This window comes from Neopsephotus bourkii, unplaced genomic scaffold (assembly GCF_033783945.1).
Source record: "Neopsephotus bourkii isolate Nb327-2 ecotype Australia unplaced genomic scaffold, CSIRO-AGI_Nbou_v1 NB_1767, whole genome shotgun sequence".
NCBI lineage: Eukaryota > Metazoa > Chordata > Aves > Psittaciformes > Psittacidae > Neopsephotus > Neopsephotus bourkii.
In genome coordinates this window covers 3,273,789-3,290,257 of record NW_026902241.1, presented here as the reverse complement: position 1 = coordinate 3,290,257, position 16,469 = coordinate 3,273,789, and the positions used below count along the sequence as shown (strand labels likewise).

Below are 16,469 nucleotides of genomic sequence, written 5' to 3'. Positions count from 1 at the left end.
CCGGGCCGGGCGGGGGGCAGCGGGGCCGGGCGGCGCGCACAAGTCAGCCGCGAGTTGCAGGCGGCCGGCGGTGGAGTGTTGGCTGAAACCTGACACCGGAGCGAGAGGCCGAACGGAGAGAGGGAGCCAAAGTACGGCGGAGGAGGAGAGGAGCCCCAGGGCGCGGGATGGTGACCACCTCCTTCTCCTCCCCTTAACTGCGCTCTTCAGTAGCAGCAGCAGCCTCCGCCGCCGCCGCCGCCGCAGCAGGAGCAGCGGCAGCGCCGGGACTCTCGCCTGCCGCGGAGTTGGGGACAGGCGGCGATGGGGACGGGACGGGTCCCCTAAGCTCCCGGGAACTTTCCCCGCCGCGGGCAGCCGGAGCCGAGCAGGCGGATGGAGGATGCGCTTTCCCCGGCGGGCTGCGTGAGCCGGCGGCGGCGAAGGGGAGGATGAAGAAGAAACAGCAGCACGGCGGCGGGGATTGCCCGGCGCCCCGGCCCCCCGCGGCGGCAGCGGCGGCAGCGGGAGGGGGCCCTGGCCCGGGCCAGGGCGGGGGCTGGAAGAGGCGGCGGCCCATTTCGCTGCTACCCTTCCTTTCGCTGCGCGACTACGGTTTCTGCATGGCCGCCTTGCTGCTCTTCTGCCTGGGCTCCCTCTTCTACCAGCTCAACGGGGGGCCCCCGCACTTTCTACTGGACCTGCGGCACTATCTGGGTAAGGGCGGCTGGCGGCGGCTGCGGGGACTTGTTGCGGCTCCTCCTCGCCCCCCGTGGCGGCTGGGCTGGGGTCCCCCGACGACGACGGGGGCTGGGGAGTGTACGGGGAGCCCGCTGGGCCCCCCGGCTACCCGGGCGGCGGGAGGGGGGCTGTGGGAGACCGGAGCTGCCAGGGAGGGATGGTCAATGAGGTCCGGCACGGAGATGGGAAGGACCGGCGATGCTCTGGGAGCAGGGCATGGGGTGTGCCCTATCAGAAGTTCATTTTGGCGAAAGGCAGAGTCTCGTCGAGACTCTTCCTCAGCCCGAGGCAGTTCTGTGGCTGCTGACCGACACGGGCTGCCGGCTGACTCTTGCTGTCAGGTGGGGTTGAAGTACCCGTGGAGGGAGAGAGAGAAGGCAGGCAGGGCTCACTGCCCGCGGGTACCGGCGCGGGGGGTTTGGGCGTAGCAGGTCTGTCAGTGCCTCCCACCGCTCAGGGGCGGGCAGGGGCTGTGGGGGGGACGGGACCGCAAACGGCTAATGGCAGAGGGTGGTGATGTAAAAAATGAAACGCAGCCCCCCAAACAAAACCAACCCCCCTAAACACATATACTGTGTACACCAAGCATCCATCCATCCATGTGTAGCAGATTGGCTTCCTGAGGGAAAGGTGCGCTCACAGAGTGAGAGCATCCGCGCTCCATCTCTTGAGCTCGCTACGGTGCTTTGCCACTGCAGCCTGCGTGTCACCGAGGAGTTGTGTCACCGCGGAGCAGCTACAAGCCGCGGGCTTGTGGTCCTCATCCTCGTGCTGTCCACAAGTTTGCACGTGGTTTTCCTTTGTGCCCAGTTTCCACATCGTTAAATGTCTCTTCCCTGCTTAACGGAGAAGTTCTGAAAACCGCAGTGTATCGTGAGGTCGTGTAAGTACCTCAGGCTGGCAGGGCTAGTTCACATAGGGAACAAAAACTAAGGGTTGCTCTGGATGGGAGCATTGCTATAGGGTAATCCTGAGGTGTGGGGTTTTACCATGTTAGCTACTCTGTGTTACTTGTCTGTGAAGATAAGCCTTTAGTGGTACACACTACAGAAGGGCGATCCACAAGAGACAGTATTAGGCTGCAAACAAAAATATGGTACTTGTATTTCAGAAAAATAAGCTGAAAATCCATATGTGTGTGCACATAATTTAATGAACATCTTGGGAATACAACTGTGTGCTGCTTGTCTTTAATGGAAACCTGTCCCATGTCTTCAGTTAACTGATGAGAGGGTATGGAGAGGAGGCAGTCTGGCTGTTCTGGGAGATACACAGCAGGCAACAGACACAAGTTGCAACAAGGAAAATTCCAATGAGATATTAGGAAAAAAATTTTCAATGTGAGGGTGGTCAGATGTTGGAACAGGCTACCCAGGGAAGCTGGGATAGCCTTGCAGATACTCAGAACACAGCTGGATGCGGCCCTGAGCAACCCAAGTCAATTTGTCCCTGGTTTCTTGAGGGAAAAGGATCAGGGGAACAGAAGTTGCTTCCAGTTCATGTTAATCTGTGATTCTAACTGTAACTGGAGGGGGGGGAGTGAAAATTCAAGTTAAAACAGGAGAAGTGTTTTCAATATTACTTCCCAAACACAACAAAGTGTTGCTTTTTTTGGCTTGAGTTTTAATGACTTCCTTATTTTTTTTTGTTTCTTCCTTTAATGTTACAATTAGGAAGAAATTCTACCACTGAAGAGAAACCAGACAAATTTTCCATCAAGGTAGAAGCAGATTTTGCTTACAATTGGTAGACTTTTTAGTGGGATCAAGCACAGACCTCTGGTTTTCAGAGGAGAATTGATGTCAATAATCTTCATCAAGATGAACATTGCTTGGCTTGTTCAGGAATAGGCTGCAGGGTTATACAGCTTCTTGCTTTGCGGCCTTTTGACTGCTTTTGAAGGATCCGGGAAATAACACTATGATGCACTACCCTAACTACTCTAGTTGTGTGTCTGCTGGAAAATCTTCTGAGGCCTGCAGATGAAAGGCTTGGAAAACACTGTGTCTTGGTGAATGGGTCATGATAATTTTTTGTGAGGCAGACAGAAAGTGCAGAAAAGCCTTTATTGTGTGTGCCTGATGTGATGAGCCTCTGGGGAAGGAGTGCAGTCTTATTTGAAAATGGTTTGGGGTTTTTTTGAAGTGTCGGATTCTCTCAGGAGACAGCAGAGAGATCTATTAATAGCTTTCTGTTAATGAACTTCTGCACTTGTCAATTAGTATAGGAATTTCTTCTCAATGCCTGGGTCACCTGGGGCGTGGAGGAGACAAGAACTTGTCTAACATCCAGCAGCAGGCTGGTGGCCGAGGGAAGCAGAGTCCTTGTGGCTGGAGTCCTAGTCCCACTTAGCAAACAGTGCTGTTGCCTCTGCAGAGAAGTGGAAAAGTACTTGTCTGGGTGCTCACATGCCTGTTTGCATCCTGTTTTCTAAAGTTCGTTTACGCTGCCTTGGTTTATAGTTTCAGTTGTGTTGTCAGAGTTGATCCATGTGAGGATGTTGCTAAAGACGTATTTATTGTTTTACTGAGTGTAGGTTTGTCAGGAGTGGTGTGTACTCCTTGGGGTATCCAGCTTGGGGTGGTTTACAAATTAAGAACAGTTTTTTGTGGTAACCAGTAGTTGTGTTGTTTTCTGGAGGACTAACAGAACTGCTGGGAGGAATAGGTATTGGAAATGCAGTCCTGCTAACTACCAGAGTCCTACATATGCATGTGTGTTTTATACAACAGTTGGACTAGTTGAGTCTCATGACATTAAGAAAATTAAACTTTTTTTCCCCCTGAAGCCACAGATGCACAGTACAAGCAACTCTTTCCTTCCAGTCTGTCCAACCCATAATTTATGGTGTTAAAATTTAAATCCCTAAGCAAAAATGAGCACTCGGTTTGCAAGCCATGTTTGCAGTGTGTAAGTTTTGCAGTTGCCCTTATTGCATTTAAATCTACAAGAATGAAGAAGGACTAGCCTAAAGGGAAAACTGATTTTTCTGTTTAACTATTTTGTGGCCACCGGTGTGGCGGGGGCTCATTTTGCCTGTCTATGGGGTTTTTATTAGCATTGCAAGCTTCACTGTGTTGCTCATGGTTATGTTACTCTGGAGGGAATGCTTGGATGTTTTTTACCCCAGAACTTGAAAGGGTGTTCCTAAGTAACAACACAAAACTTCAGCAGCTATCAGGATAGAAATCACACCTGCATGAGGCAGGTGTGTGCATAAAAGAAAAGGCAGTGTGAAAACACTGGTGGTAGAAAACTTTTATTCTGTTACTAGGCCTGCATCATACACTGCGGAGGAGGAGAAAGTGTAAGTTTATTTTCAAAGGAATTGTGTATAAAGATTTGCTAGTCCTATGAACTTCCCTTTGGTGGTAGAGGAGATGAGTGTATTTTTAGGATATTCAGATTATTGGTGAATTGTTTTTTTTCCTGGACCAGCTTCTCTGGTGCCTTGTCCATATGTGTCTCCTTTTTTGTTTGATTGCCATACTAATTGGGGAGAACTCTGGAAAAACACAATGACAGTTTGTAGGGGAGAAGGTAGCTAGATTCAGTATTTCCACTTTGCATTGCTGTCCCTTCTGTTTTATAAAACTCAGGGAGAGTCATACGGAGCAAGTGAGGGTAGAGTACTAGGTATGAGGTTTGTTCTTTATCCTCTTCTGACTGCAAGCTCGTAATTGTTCATAGGGCAGAAAGATCTGTGGAAAGTTAATGGCTTCTCCTGGCCATTCTGGCTGTGGTTCATAACAACACAGCGTGATAGATCTAGAGCCCTGGTTTTCAGCATTTAATTGGTGAGGGCAGGGACATCAGTGGTTTATTTCTAAAGAATCTGTGGAAGATACCTAAAAGCACATCTGTTCCCAGTAGGCATAGATTTGTTGTGTGGGGCTGCAAAACAGTCCTGGACCATCTGAGCTCCAAAAACCAAGACAGTTTAAAAACTGCCAGGTTTTCCAGTAATAAACTGGAGTGTTGAGATTTGCACAGATGAGGTCTTGCTTGTTGATTCTGCCAAGGTAATCCTGGCTCGCTAATCAAAACCCAACTCCAGCAGTGGGAGGAAGCAAGATGAGTCTTCCCTTATATGAGTAAGACAGAAATTGTAAATCTTGGATAGCCCAGTGGCTTTTGGGGAATGCACTGGGGGCTCTTGTTTCCCTGCAACTATGGTGGGTTGTTTTTTTTTTTGCATTGCTTTGTTCTTCCCTGCTTTGGCTTGTGATATATACATGCTTCAAAATGCAGAAATGAGTATTTCCAAGGGCTGGTAGCAACCCTCTAATGGCCAATACAAAAACTGAAATAAATCTCTTGATCTCCAGTATTTGCGGTGCAAACTTGTTCGTCTCAATTAAAGCGTTTCCCCTGCTGCACTCCCCAGGAACCTGCCAACATGTACACTGGCATGTGGAAGCTGCCTGTGCTGTGGCTTCCTATGCAAGACAAAAGACTGAAATGGCCAGTTGTTCTTAAAACAGTCTCTAAATTTCTGCCTACTCTCACTTTCATGGCCCTGGAAGCTCTTGGGTATTTTCTAGATGTACCTGGTAGGCCTAAAGCTGTCACAGCAGTTACTTTATTTTGGATGTGTGGAGGAATATAACCATAATGTTGTTAAATAGAAGAAGCAGAGAGAAATGTGAGTATTTGGGATGTTGTAACAAAAATGTTCAAAATATTTAAAACTAAACACAGAGTGAGACTTCTAAGTTGGGGTAGTGTGAATGGGCTTTATTTTGGTAGGGTGTTTGGGGGGTTTTGTTTATTTCGTCTTGGTTGGGTTTTTGTTTGTTTTTTGGTTGGTTGGTTTGTTCTTCTGAAGCTTCTGGCTTTTTCCTGTTAAGTGTTAAAGAGAGGGACAAAAAAGAAACACTCACTATCCAAAGCAAACAATAAAAGTAACCCACAGCGTTATGTATACAAATTTTATTCCTAAACTGCAGAAGCAGGTGGGGAAAACAACAGATGGGCTTTTTTTTTTTTTTTTTTTGAGGGGTTGGTTTACATTTTTCATTTTGGTAATACTGCATTGATGCCTAAAATGATGGAAAGCACAGAATTCTTCAGGGCAAGCTTTTCTAAACAATAAAAGCACCTAGTGTGCTCCATTTAGGTTGACAAAAAGCACAATGAATTGTTATGGACAAAACGGTTGGCTTATCCAATTTTGTTCTGCACATGGATCATGAATCCTTGACAGTTTTGAAGGCCCTGGAAGTAGGAGAAGCACGCTCAAGGAAAGACAGGTCTATGGATGACGTTTACTGTATGGTGACACAATACCTGTTTCTGAAATTCATATGTTTTAGCAAGGCTCTGGTCTTGTTCTTACTGCCAGTTTTTTGTTACTGTTTTGAAGAATGCATAGTGTTTTCCAAAGAGTTTTTCCATACTTTAAAGCATTTTGATTTTTATGTGGCTTTTCAGTGGATTGCTTAATTCCATTGCGCTTGGAATTTAGTATATTTTAAAATTCATTAACACTGTAAGGAACTGAAGGGTCAGTTTAGAAACTCCTTCCTAAAGGCTTCAAAAGAGATGGCCTGAACCAAAATGACAAATCTGTAGCTATCTTTCTTAATTAACTTTTCTGCCCTCCTTGGGCTTCCTCATTTTGCTATTGTGGATGTGGTATGTATTATCTTTTAGTTAAATTACATTTGGACTTCTGCTTATGTTGCTAAGCTCTGAAGTTATAAGTAAGCTTATTTGGAAGACAAAAGATGTGCCTCTCTCCAAGAAGCTTTTGTTAAAACGCTGCATGGCTTGCTCATCATTCACAGCTTGTCTGATTGTAAGAATATCAAAGCTCTACCTAACATATGATGGTGTGAGGGAATGCTCTAAGGAGAACCAGAGTGCACCTTTTTTTTATGAGCAGCTCAAGCTTTTTCCTTTCAAAAAGGGATTTAGAGGATTAATTCAGTTCCTGATGAGAAGGAATATTATTACAGCTTTTTAGAAAATATATTTGGTTTTGGTTTACTTCAGGTTATTTGACCTGAAATATATGTGGTTTATATGTGGCATGTATACCTGTGAGAGGACAAGGCTGCTGATTAAATGGGATGCTTGGGAAGATGAGGGAGGCTTCAGTTGCTTTCCCTGAGAGACTTCATGTGATGTTGAACAAATTGTATGTTAATTCTGTCTGCGCTAAATCCCCTTTTGTCCAAAGCACATTTTAAAGATAAACGTGTAATAGAATATGGTATTCTCAGGTATTACAGTGATTGTAGCCACAGAAATACTTAAAGGAAAAAGATACTTGTGATAAATCCTTTTGTTGTGGAGGCATTTTGACCATGTCAAGGAGATAAGGCAGACAGAACATGTTAGAAAGGAACACCTGTGTAGGCTGAGGCAAAGTCAAGGGTCCAGTTGCTTTTCTTTCAAGGCTATCATGCTGTTCATTAACAGTCTCTGTGCAGTTGTACTTCAGGAGTTATTGCTGTAATTGGTTTCCAGAGTCTCATCAAAGGACATCAATTTTCATATGTGCCCTCATATAGAAGACTTAATGTCCAGGACGATGTAACCAGCTCACTTATTTCTTGTTTCCAATGGTGCTGCTTAGACTTAATTTGCAAAAAAGAAAGTAAAAATACAGTTTCTTAGAGCTTCATTCTCCCAAAGTAAACGGCAAGCACTTTGTGCCCTATCAGAGAATACTCAGCCAAAATGAATTGTGGCTGTCACGGGGAAGAAAAAGGTGATTGATGCAGCGGTTCTTGTATTTTCATATGAAATTGGGGAGGAGGAAGATTGCTTTTGCTTAGGTCTGACAAAGAATGATGAGCATTAAAGGGTGCCAGAAAGGGAGATTCTTCCTGTGAGCCAAGTAAGTGGTACAAAAGTTTCAACACTTAATGCTCTGTGGAGAAAATAAAGGTTATCTAATATATTTCCTTCCCCCCACCCCTTAACTCTCATTAACGTTGTGCTAGCTCTACTGCTCCGATTCCTGATAAAAACCATGATTTTGAAATCAATAGCACATGTCAAAATAAGCAGTGAAGTGAAAGTCTTTCATTTGTCATTTAAATATAGGTCTATATTGGTGTATATATGTATCTATATATATGTCTATATATTGGTGTATATATATGATATAGATATATCTCTATATATTATATCTCTCTGTAGATATATATATATGAAATTATAGAATGTGTGATGAAGGTATAGCAAAGTGACTCAGTTTTGATGTTTTTGGTGGTAGCTTTCTGTACAGTGTATAAAAGCACAACACATTTATTTTCCATTTCTCATGTTTTTCCAATCTCCTCTTATACCCCCTGTTTCCAGCTGGTAATCGATTCTTTCCCCCTCATCTTCTTCTGATCCCTTAATATATATAATAGTAAGAGGGAGTTCCTCATGTCTAGCAAGAAACTTGAATTACTGAAATTGCTTGAGTGTGTTTTGTACGATAATCGCCCCATTTTTTGGACGTAAATTTGGGGCACTTCAAAGTGCCCTTTTTTTCTGGTTTGTTGTCTTAGCCTCATGTGAAAGCACTTGCAGTTAGCTAACTTCTGGTTCCTGTAACCCATTGAAGAGCACTATTGGTTTGTCTCGTAGCTGTCCCTCTGTGCAAACGTGTTTGCAGGTGAGGTATGACTGCACAAAAAACTCTGTTTATAGTGGGTTTGGGGAAGTTGTGACTTTGCACCTGCTGCTGACCCCCTGTGAGCACTGTTCTAAATTGCAGTGCTATGAAAGGAAGCCCTGTGTGCTTCCGCTGTTACCAGTGCAGCCAAGGGGGTGAATAGCCACTCTGTGTGCTCATGCAAGTGGATATGAACACACTTACCAAAATAAACTACTGCATTGTTATTCAGGGCAGATAACTTTTAAGGGTGTGTTTACAGCCCTCTTTAACTGGATTATCTTTCCTGAAAGTCCCCCTGCGCCTCCTTCTGTGTTGTGCTTTCAAAGCAGTAAGTTTTGGAGCCAGGGCTTGCAAGGGCCTAAGTTCTGCTAATCATTATCATGGACGTGAGAAAGGGACAAGAATCCTTTAGAAACTGGTGATAATTTGGTTCCTTTCTGGATCTTACTGTAAGATTTGTATCACTCTGCTGTTTATCTGGATTTCCTGTTTTACCAGTGAGGAGAAAGCACCACTTCCAGAACATGATAGTGCCTGAGACCTATGATGCAAGTAGGATTAGACTTTTCAGAGATGTCAACCATCTGTAGCCTGTTGCCATTAACTTGGAGGGGAACACCAGACTTGAGTACGTCGGTGCTGCTTTTCCCTGGGCAGTGGAGGTGCTTGTTTGTAAGACCTAGTCTGACCAGTGCAGCAGTGGCTCAAAAGCATAACCTAAAAGCTTTTTTTTTTTTTTTTAATTATTATTATTTAACTTTGAAGTGAAAGCTGTGGGCAGTGATGACACATGGCTTTTCACCAAGGAAAATTCCCCCGTCGTTACTGGTGAGCAGACAAGTAGATTTTCAAACGTGACGTATGTTTATATAATGAGGCATTTGTTTTTCTTTGTTTTAGAATCTGGGTTAGAGGATGTTTGGAGACTGGAGGGGTGGGTAGGAAGTGGAGAGCAATTATTTGACTGATCTTTATTTTGCTCTTGCTCTGTAGAGCTGCACTGAGGGAAGCAGGCCCTCTTGTGTAGAAAATAGATGTTTGGCTTTGTCTGTATGCGTGGAAGCACAATTACTAGGTTTGCATTAGGGTTTCTGAGTACTAATGCTTCAGAAACAGGCATTTGGATGCTTGCCAAAACTTGATTCTTATCACACTTAAATGATTCTGGGTAGATGTCATCACGACGCTAGGATGGAGCCCATGGTGGTTTGAGTAAAGCAGCCGTGCATCTCTGCCACGCGAAATACCATATTTTAGCACCCCTGAGAATGTTTATTTTAAAAACCTCTACTGGTTAAGTGGATGATTGGTTTAGTTTAATGTATCTGCCCCAGAGGGAGGGTGCCAACATAACAGTGTACTCATACAAGGTCACTGAACTGCTAGCAAGTGACAGAACTGTGAGGTGAGCTGCTGGCAGCTGGATTAAAAGCTGCTAGTCAAGGGGATTTGACCTATTATTTCCTCTCTTTCTCTTTTCCCTCCTCACCTCCAATCTTCCCAATTTGGAAAGTCCTAGACACCTCGGGAGTCCTTGCAGCTTAACAATAGGTGTTTCTAAAATCTGTGCAACAAATTTGTAACAAATATATGAATGTTTCATAGCTTTTGCCTAATTACTACTAGGGACTATTGTGACGTATCTGTTATTGTTTGGCTTTTGATCAGAATGCCAGGTTACTTTGGAGGAAACTAGGATTGTCTCAATGATTTTTGCATGGCGTTTCTGTCCAGAATGCAAAGCTTGCTCTTCAGATGTAAGTTTTAGTTATGTATCCTTGTAAGAGCTCCTCAACTTTGTTTGGGAATTTTTGTGCAGATTAGAACTTGAAGTGTTTTTCTGATTAGATGGTTTTTTTTAGTTGCCTGTTCAGGACATGAATTTGTACACTTTTGCTTGATGGTAGTGACTTGTCTTGAAAAAGACACAAGACCTGAAGGAGTTGGGGCAGATAGGGAGATGTGAGAGGAAAACACATTAGGATGTTGTTTCAGGAAGAGTTTAAGAATTGTCCCACAATATACCAGTTTCAGTTTTATAAATGTCTACAATAATTGATCAGTATTATTATGACTTTATCTCGTACAGTACCAATGTACTCTGTCTTCAGTCTCATTTTCTCTCATCTGTTTTTTAATTGCCTTTTACTGTGAGCACATTCTTTTCCTTCCAGTCCTTCTGTATTTACAAGTAGTTGCCCAGTCCTTTTGTTAATCTGTTCCTGTACAACACCCCAGGCGATATTTAGCAGCTGGTGGTTTCCAAATCACATACGTGACCACATAGGTGGTCCTACTTCCTCCAGCCAGGTTCTCTTTCCTCAGTGGCTTGTATTATAAAGCAAATATTCTTGCCTCTTTTGTCTGACCTATGTCTAGATAAGAGCCATCTGAATCTCTGTTGAAAATCAGAAGGAAATGGGATCTTAGAAGTGTCCCATGAGTAGGCTGTGCCTTTACATTCTTTAAAGGTAAGGAAAAATGCTAATGAGGTACTTTGAAATAGAGGGATCTTGGAGCTGGAATATTGGTAGACCTCTTCTGTACAACTTTGAGGTTACAAGTAGAAATAGCATTCAGATTGGGCAGTGCAGTGCCAAGAAGAGATTTTTAAGTGGGAGAGAACTTCATAGGAAGAGGGGACAGGCAGGCATCCTGATGATTAGAAAAATGTACCTGAGACTTAGACTGCCTATTCCTTGTCTATAAAGTCCTGACTCCTTTCAGAGGTTGCTTCTGAAGTCAGCAGGGTGAGGCAGAGGTATCTCCAAAGAGCAACTGAGGCTGTCTGTGTGTTTATGATAGCAGAGCCCCTGACTTGTGCACAGGGAAATGCTTGAAGTTCGGTGGGAAGAATCTGGGTCATGATAGTATTTATTCTTAGAAACATAGGTTGAAGACTAGTGGAAAGCTTCCAGAGAGGAGGAGGGGGGAGAGAAACCTGGAAGTTACGTTACCAAAATTTTTTAGATGCATAGGTCACTTCATGTCAGTTGGTCATTGAAACCTGAGTGCTTAGGATGCCTAAAAATAAAGACCACATAAAGCAGTGGAAAATTAACACTGCAGAGGATATCTATCCCTGCTTCATGGGTAGATTTGATGCCATGTTTGTTTCTCCTTAAGTCTTGCAGTTCCATGAAAAGGGGTGTGCGACAACAGCTTTGATATAATACGAAATGTTGCAGCAAACATTGTAAGGCAAAAGCTGTGAAATTGCTGACTTCTTGGTTCCTTTCATATCTGCTGCTTATTGTTCTTTCCTAGCAAAACTCTCCATACAAATGTACAGATTTATTTTATGTTGTCTGTTGGGAGATATCACAATAAATAGATGAGGGTGAATAACAAAATAGCTGGGCCTAACCACTACCACCTGTAGTTGTTTGAGTTTTTGTTGGGGTTTTTTTTTGGCGTGTTTTGGTTGCTTGGTTATCACTGTGTCTGTGCAACAGGCAAACAGTGGTAGCTGTATATATAAGTGAATAGGAGCAAATGTGTTGGCTGCCATTAGGAACAGGCACGGAGGCAGGAGAAGCTGAGGGTTAGCTTAAATCTGAGGATGTATTGCCGCTTACCAGCTGAGGAAGTGTTGAAATCAGAGGCAGTTCAGAAGGAAAGAGAAGTTTCTTAAATCACTTTTATGCTAATGGAAGTTCATGTTATGAACTGGATAATAATACCACTCTCTTGCATGTGAAGTAGCCATTCTCAGAAGCGTGCTTAAATGAAAGCTGAAGTAGTAACTACTTTCCCAAACTGCAAGTTGTCTACATTGCCTCACTCCTAAGGACCAAAACCAATCAATTTCATCCATCAAAGAGTATTTTTCTGAGGATACAATCAAACTTGGCATGAGTTATTTAATCTCCTCATAAACAGGCTTTCTCTACTAAGCCTTTTGCGTTTTCCTCTCTGGTTTTGAATTTGACTTGTCTCATCTAATCAATGAGGTAAATTTTAGCAAACCTCTGGGATTCTTTATAGCTCAGCAGTTGTCTGTTCTTTGATCTGTGTTACGTGGAAACAGCTGACAGCTTTGTAATTTATGTTTTTTCCTTGAACATTTTAGTTATCAATGTTAAAAGCTGAAAGGTTTTTAAATAGTGTGTAGTGTCTTTCACCTTCTGACCCCGCCTCAAATGCAGCTGAGGTTGACAGTAACTGCATCTTATTACTGTGCTGAGATGCTCAGTAAGCTGCATGAAGCAAGTTCATTGTCTGAGTTGTTATGATACCATTGTGGGAACTGCCACCCTCCTCTGTGTTCCACTAGCTCAAGGATATGGCATTGCAGGCCAGCATGGGAGTGTACAGTGGCAGTGGAAGATCCAATGGGTTTTATCTGGTGGGTTATCCCAATGAGCTGATGTATGTTCTTACCCATTTCTGTGTGCTGTGGTTCTGGGCTTGGTGCTGGTATATTCACTGCCCGTACTAGGTACAAAAGGGAAGTGAGATTCAGAAACATGTTACTGAGGGTTATAAATCTTGGGGGGGGGGGCATGGACCCAACTGTCATCAGGGTAAGAGCTATGCCTACATAGTGGATTTCTTTGTACTACCCTGCTCCGCAGTTAGAGGTATTTGTTTGTAGCTATTGTAGCAATTATACATTTATTCTTTACTAAAAAAAGAATTCAGAAAAAGCAAGCTTGGAATTTCTTGCTTAGGTGTCATAGATCAAGAAATCTTCAGTCTTCTGCAGAAGGAGCTGTTAAGTGTCCTCCTCACTTCCTCTTCTCTCTCTCTCTCACTACTGACCAGAGAGTACAAGTGTCTATTTCTTACCCTCATACAGCAGTTTCCATCTAGCATGTCAAAGAGGAAGGTAAATATTAACACTTTTTTTATTTAAAGGGCACAGAAAGGCCACATTCCTTGCTGTTATTTGTCTGATCAATAGCAGTATCAAGAATAGGGAAATGATTCCCTGCAATCTTGGAAGGGCAGGGTTTTGCCTGGAAATATGTGCAGTGTGTCCAGCAAAACACTGATACTCAGCCACATGGAAACTCAGCTACTTGCCCTTGTCTCAGCGCTTACCTGCCTCTCCTGGCTGGGGTGTTCTGAGTTTGTCCAATCTTTGAGGCATAACACTCCTGAAAAGTAGTGAAGTTGTCTTTTTGATGGGGCTTCTGAAGCATGGGATTGTTCACTGAAGCGTGAAACCAGATCTGTGTAACTGTGGAGCATCTTTTACCCAGCAGAGCCTCTACCCAGCACAGGTATGGAAACTTGCATTTTCCTGTCTGCAAGCAGCACCTTGTTAGTCTTTCCTCACCCTGTTCCCATCTGCGGGGAAGCCTGCTACTGCAGAGCTGTACATCAAGCTTGGGGACTCTGAAAATGGCAGGGAAGCATGTAGGAGGGAGTGATAGCTGGTAGAGGAAAAAGTCGGGTGAACCAGGATAGGTTGCTGGGTAGAACTTTCCCGATTTAAGCTAGAACAGCATACCTTTTAATGTATTCTGCTTAAAATGAGCCTGCAAAAGACAGGAATAGTACTGGGAGAGCAGATAAGTGATAAATGGCATGTTAAGGAGCCTGTTCCCACTGAAAAGTATTTCTTACTGCTTTCTGCAGCTGTCTTCAACACCTCTGTGGAATTTGCTCACCAAAGCCTTTACTGTGGGTGGAAAAAGTTGTATTTGTGGCATGGGTAGACGTTAAAATAGCTGCTTTATTTAGCCAGCACAGCTTAAAAGCTGTATAGTCAGCTTCAGAAATGTTTCCTTAACTTACTTATTCTGAAGACAGAAATATTTTTAATACAAAGGAGGTCCTAGTGCGAGGGAGGTGATGAGAGGCTCATGCAAATTTTGTCCATCTGTTAGGTCCTTGGTCTATTTTTGCCTAAAATTTTACACCTACAGGTTTCCTTAATCCTGATGTAACAGTTGCATCGTATGAGAAAAGTGACCAGAGAACTTGTTTTCTCATTCAACAGAATGATTACCATGTCCGGAGCATGAAATAGTAGTTAAATTTTAAGGCAGTCAAGTAAAAAAGCTTATGCTGTAACTCTTTGCTCTTGCAACATGATGGTCATTTGGCTCACAAAGCATGAAAATTTTCTGTTTTTGAGCACAATACTCTGGTTCCTCAGTTGGATTTCAAGCTTGAAATTTCATTTCTGGACGAAATAAATGTGGTGGTCTCAGACTGTTCTTCTATGAATATGATCAGCATCAGAGAAAGTAAGAAACCCACAATATTCAATATATGTTCTGAGTTAAAAATGACAGGTTTAACTATTCGGTTATAGTATGTCCCTGGTGAGTAATATTTCCTTACTCGTATTCCATAAATAGCAAATATGGTGTGCACTCTTTAAACACCCATGCTTCACTTCTGTTCCAGACTGTATTTCTGATCTTTGAGTGCACTGGGTACTGCTCACTGGCCAGGCATCTCACTTATTTTCAAGATATCCCTTTTATTTGCTTTAGTGTCATAGAATCATAGAACCATGGAATAATTAGGGTTGGAAAGGACCTTAAGATCATCTAGGTCCAACCCCCCTGCCATGGGCAGGGACACCTCACACTAAACCATGTCACTGAAGGCTCTGTCCAGCCTGGCCTTGAACACTGCCAGGGGTGGAGCATTCACAACCTCCCTGGGCAACCCATTCCAGTGCCTTACAGTAAAGAACTTCTTCCTTATATCCAATCTAAACTTCCCCTGTTTAAGTTTTAACCCATTACCCTTGTCCTATCACTACAGGCCCTAATGAAGAGTCCCTCCCCAGCATCCTTATAGGCCCCCTTTAGATACTGGAAGGCTGCTATGAGGTCTCCACGCAGCCTTCTCTTCTCCAGGCTGAACAGCCCCAACTTTCTCAGCCTTTCTTCATATGGGAGGTGCTCCAGTCCCCTGATCATCCTCATGGCCCTCCTCTGGACTTGCTCCAACAGTTCCATGTCCTTTTTATGTTGAGGACACCAGAACTGCACACAATACTCCAAGTGAGGTCTCACGAGAGCAGAGAAGAGGGGCAGGATCACCTCCTTTGACCTGCTGGTCACACTCCTTTTGATGCAGCCCAGGATACGGTTGGCTTTCAGGGCTGCGAGCGCACACTGAAGCCAGCTCATGTTCATTTTTTCATCGACCAGCACCCCCAAGTCCTTCTCCACAGGGCTGCTCTGAATCTCTTCTCTGCCCAGCCCGTAGCTGTGCCTGGGATTGCTCCGACCCAGGTGTAGGACCTTGCACTTGGCATGGTTAAACTTCATGAGGTTGGCATCAGCCGACCTCAAAAGTGTGTCAAGGTCCCTCTGGATGGCATTCCTTCCCTCCAGCGTATCAACCGAACCACACAGCTTGGTGTCATCGGCAAACTTGCTGAGGGTGCACTCAATCCCACTGTCCATGTCGGCGACGAAGATGTTGAAAAGGACCGGTCCCAACACTGATCTCTGAGGGACACCACTTGTTACTGGTCTCCAGCTGGAGCAGAGAATAGTTCATGGGTTGCAGAATTGAGGACTTCTAGTTCCTGTTGCCACATGACTAAGTAGATTTCTTAGTACAAGCTTGTATATTGCAATTGGTCATACCGTGCGCTGGTCATGCTTATAGTTTGGAAAAAGCTCCTCAACTGGGAAAGAAGAATGGAGGGAAGAACAAATAGAGGAAAACTGTGAGCATTCTTTCTCTTTCCTTCCTTCACTGTGGTTTTGGACATTTTTGACAAAGTCATATTAACACTAATATGAGATTTGATGTGTTCTGATTCTTGCAGCTGTAATTCTTTGTAAACCACAAAGAACAGTTCAGAGAAAATATAAACTTGTGAAACATTCTTTTGTGTGCTTTTGGATGCATTGCAACTTCTTTGAGGAAAAAAAAGAAATTAAATAAATTGCTTTACCAACTTAAAAATCCTGGAAATAAAAGGAGTATAGAATTGGGTAAAGTTTGTGTTAGGCAACTAAAAAGTCAGAGTTTGCATTGATGTTCTTGCATGAGTGTTAGAGGCTTCAGTCTGTCTGTGACACAAAAGTTAGGTTCCTGCTGAGAATTACAGTTCAGTAGGGCCTGATACTTATTTTTTTAACTAGAAATAACAGTGTGTGTGACCAAAGTAGGTTTATTCTACTGGTAGATATTGAAGTTTCTC

General features: G+C 43.6%; 1 protein-coding gene across 1 annotated transcript in view; it reads left to right on the top strand.

Moving 5' to 3' along the window:
- Positions 1-248: 248 nt before the first annotated feature.
- Positions 249-16,469, top strand: part of UST (uronyl 2-sulfotransferase) — a 159,509-nt gene continuing 143,288 nt past the window's right edge. The window contains exon 1 of the mRNA XM_061378795.1: positions 249-696. Coding sequence (XP_061234779.1) covers positions 432-696 — 265 coding nt within the window. The 5' untranslated portion in view covers positions 249-431. The remainder of the gene's footprint in view (positions 697-16,469) is intronic.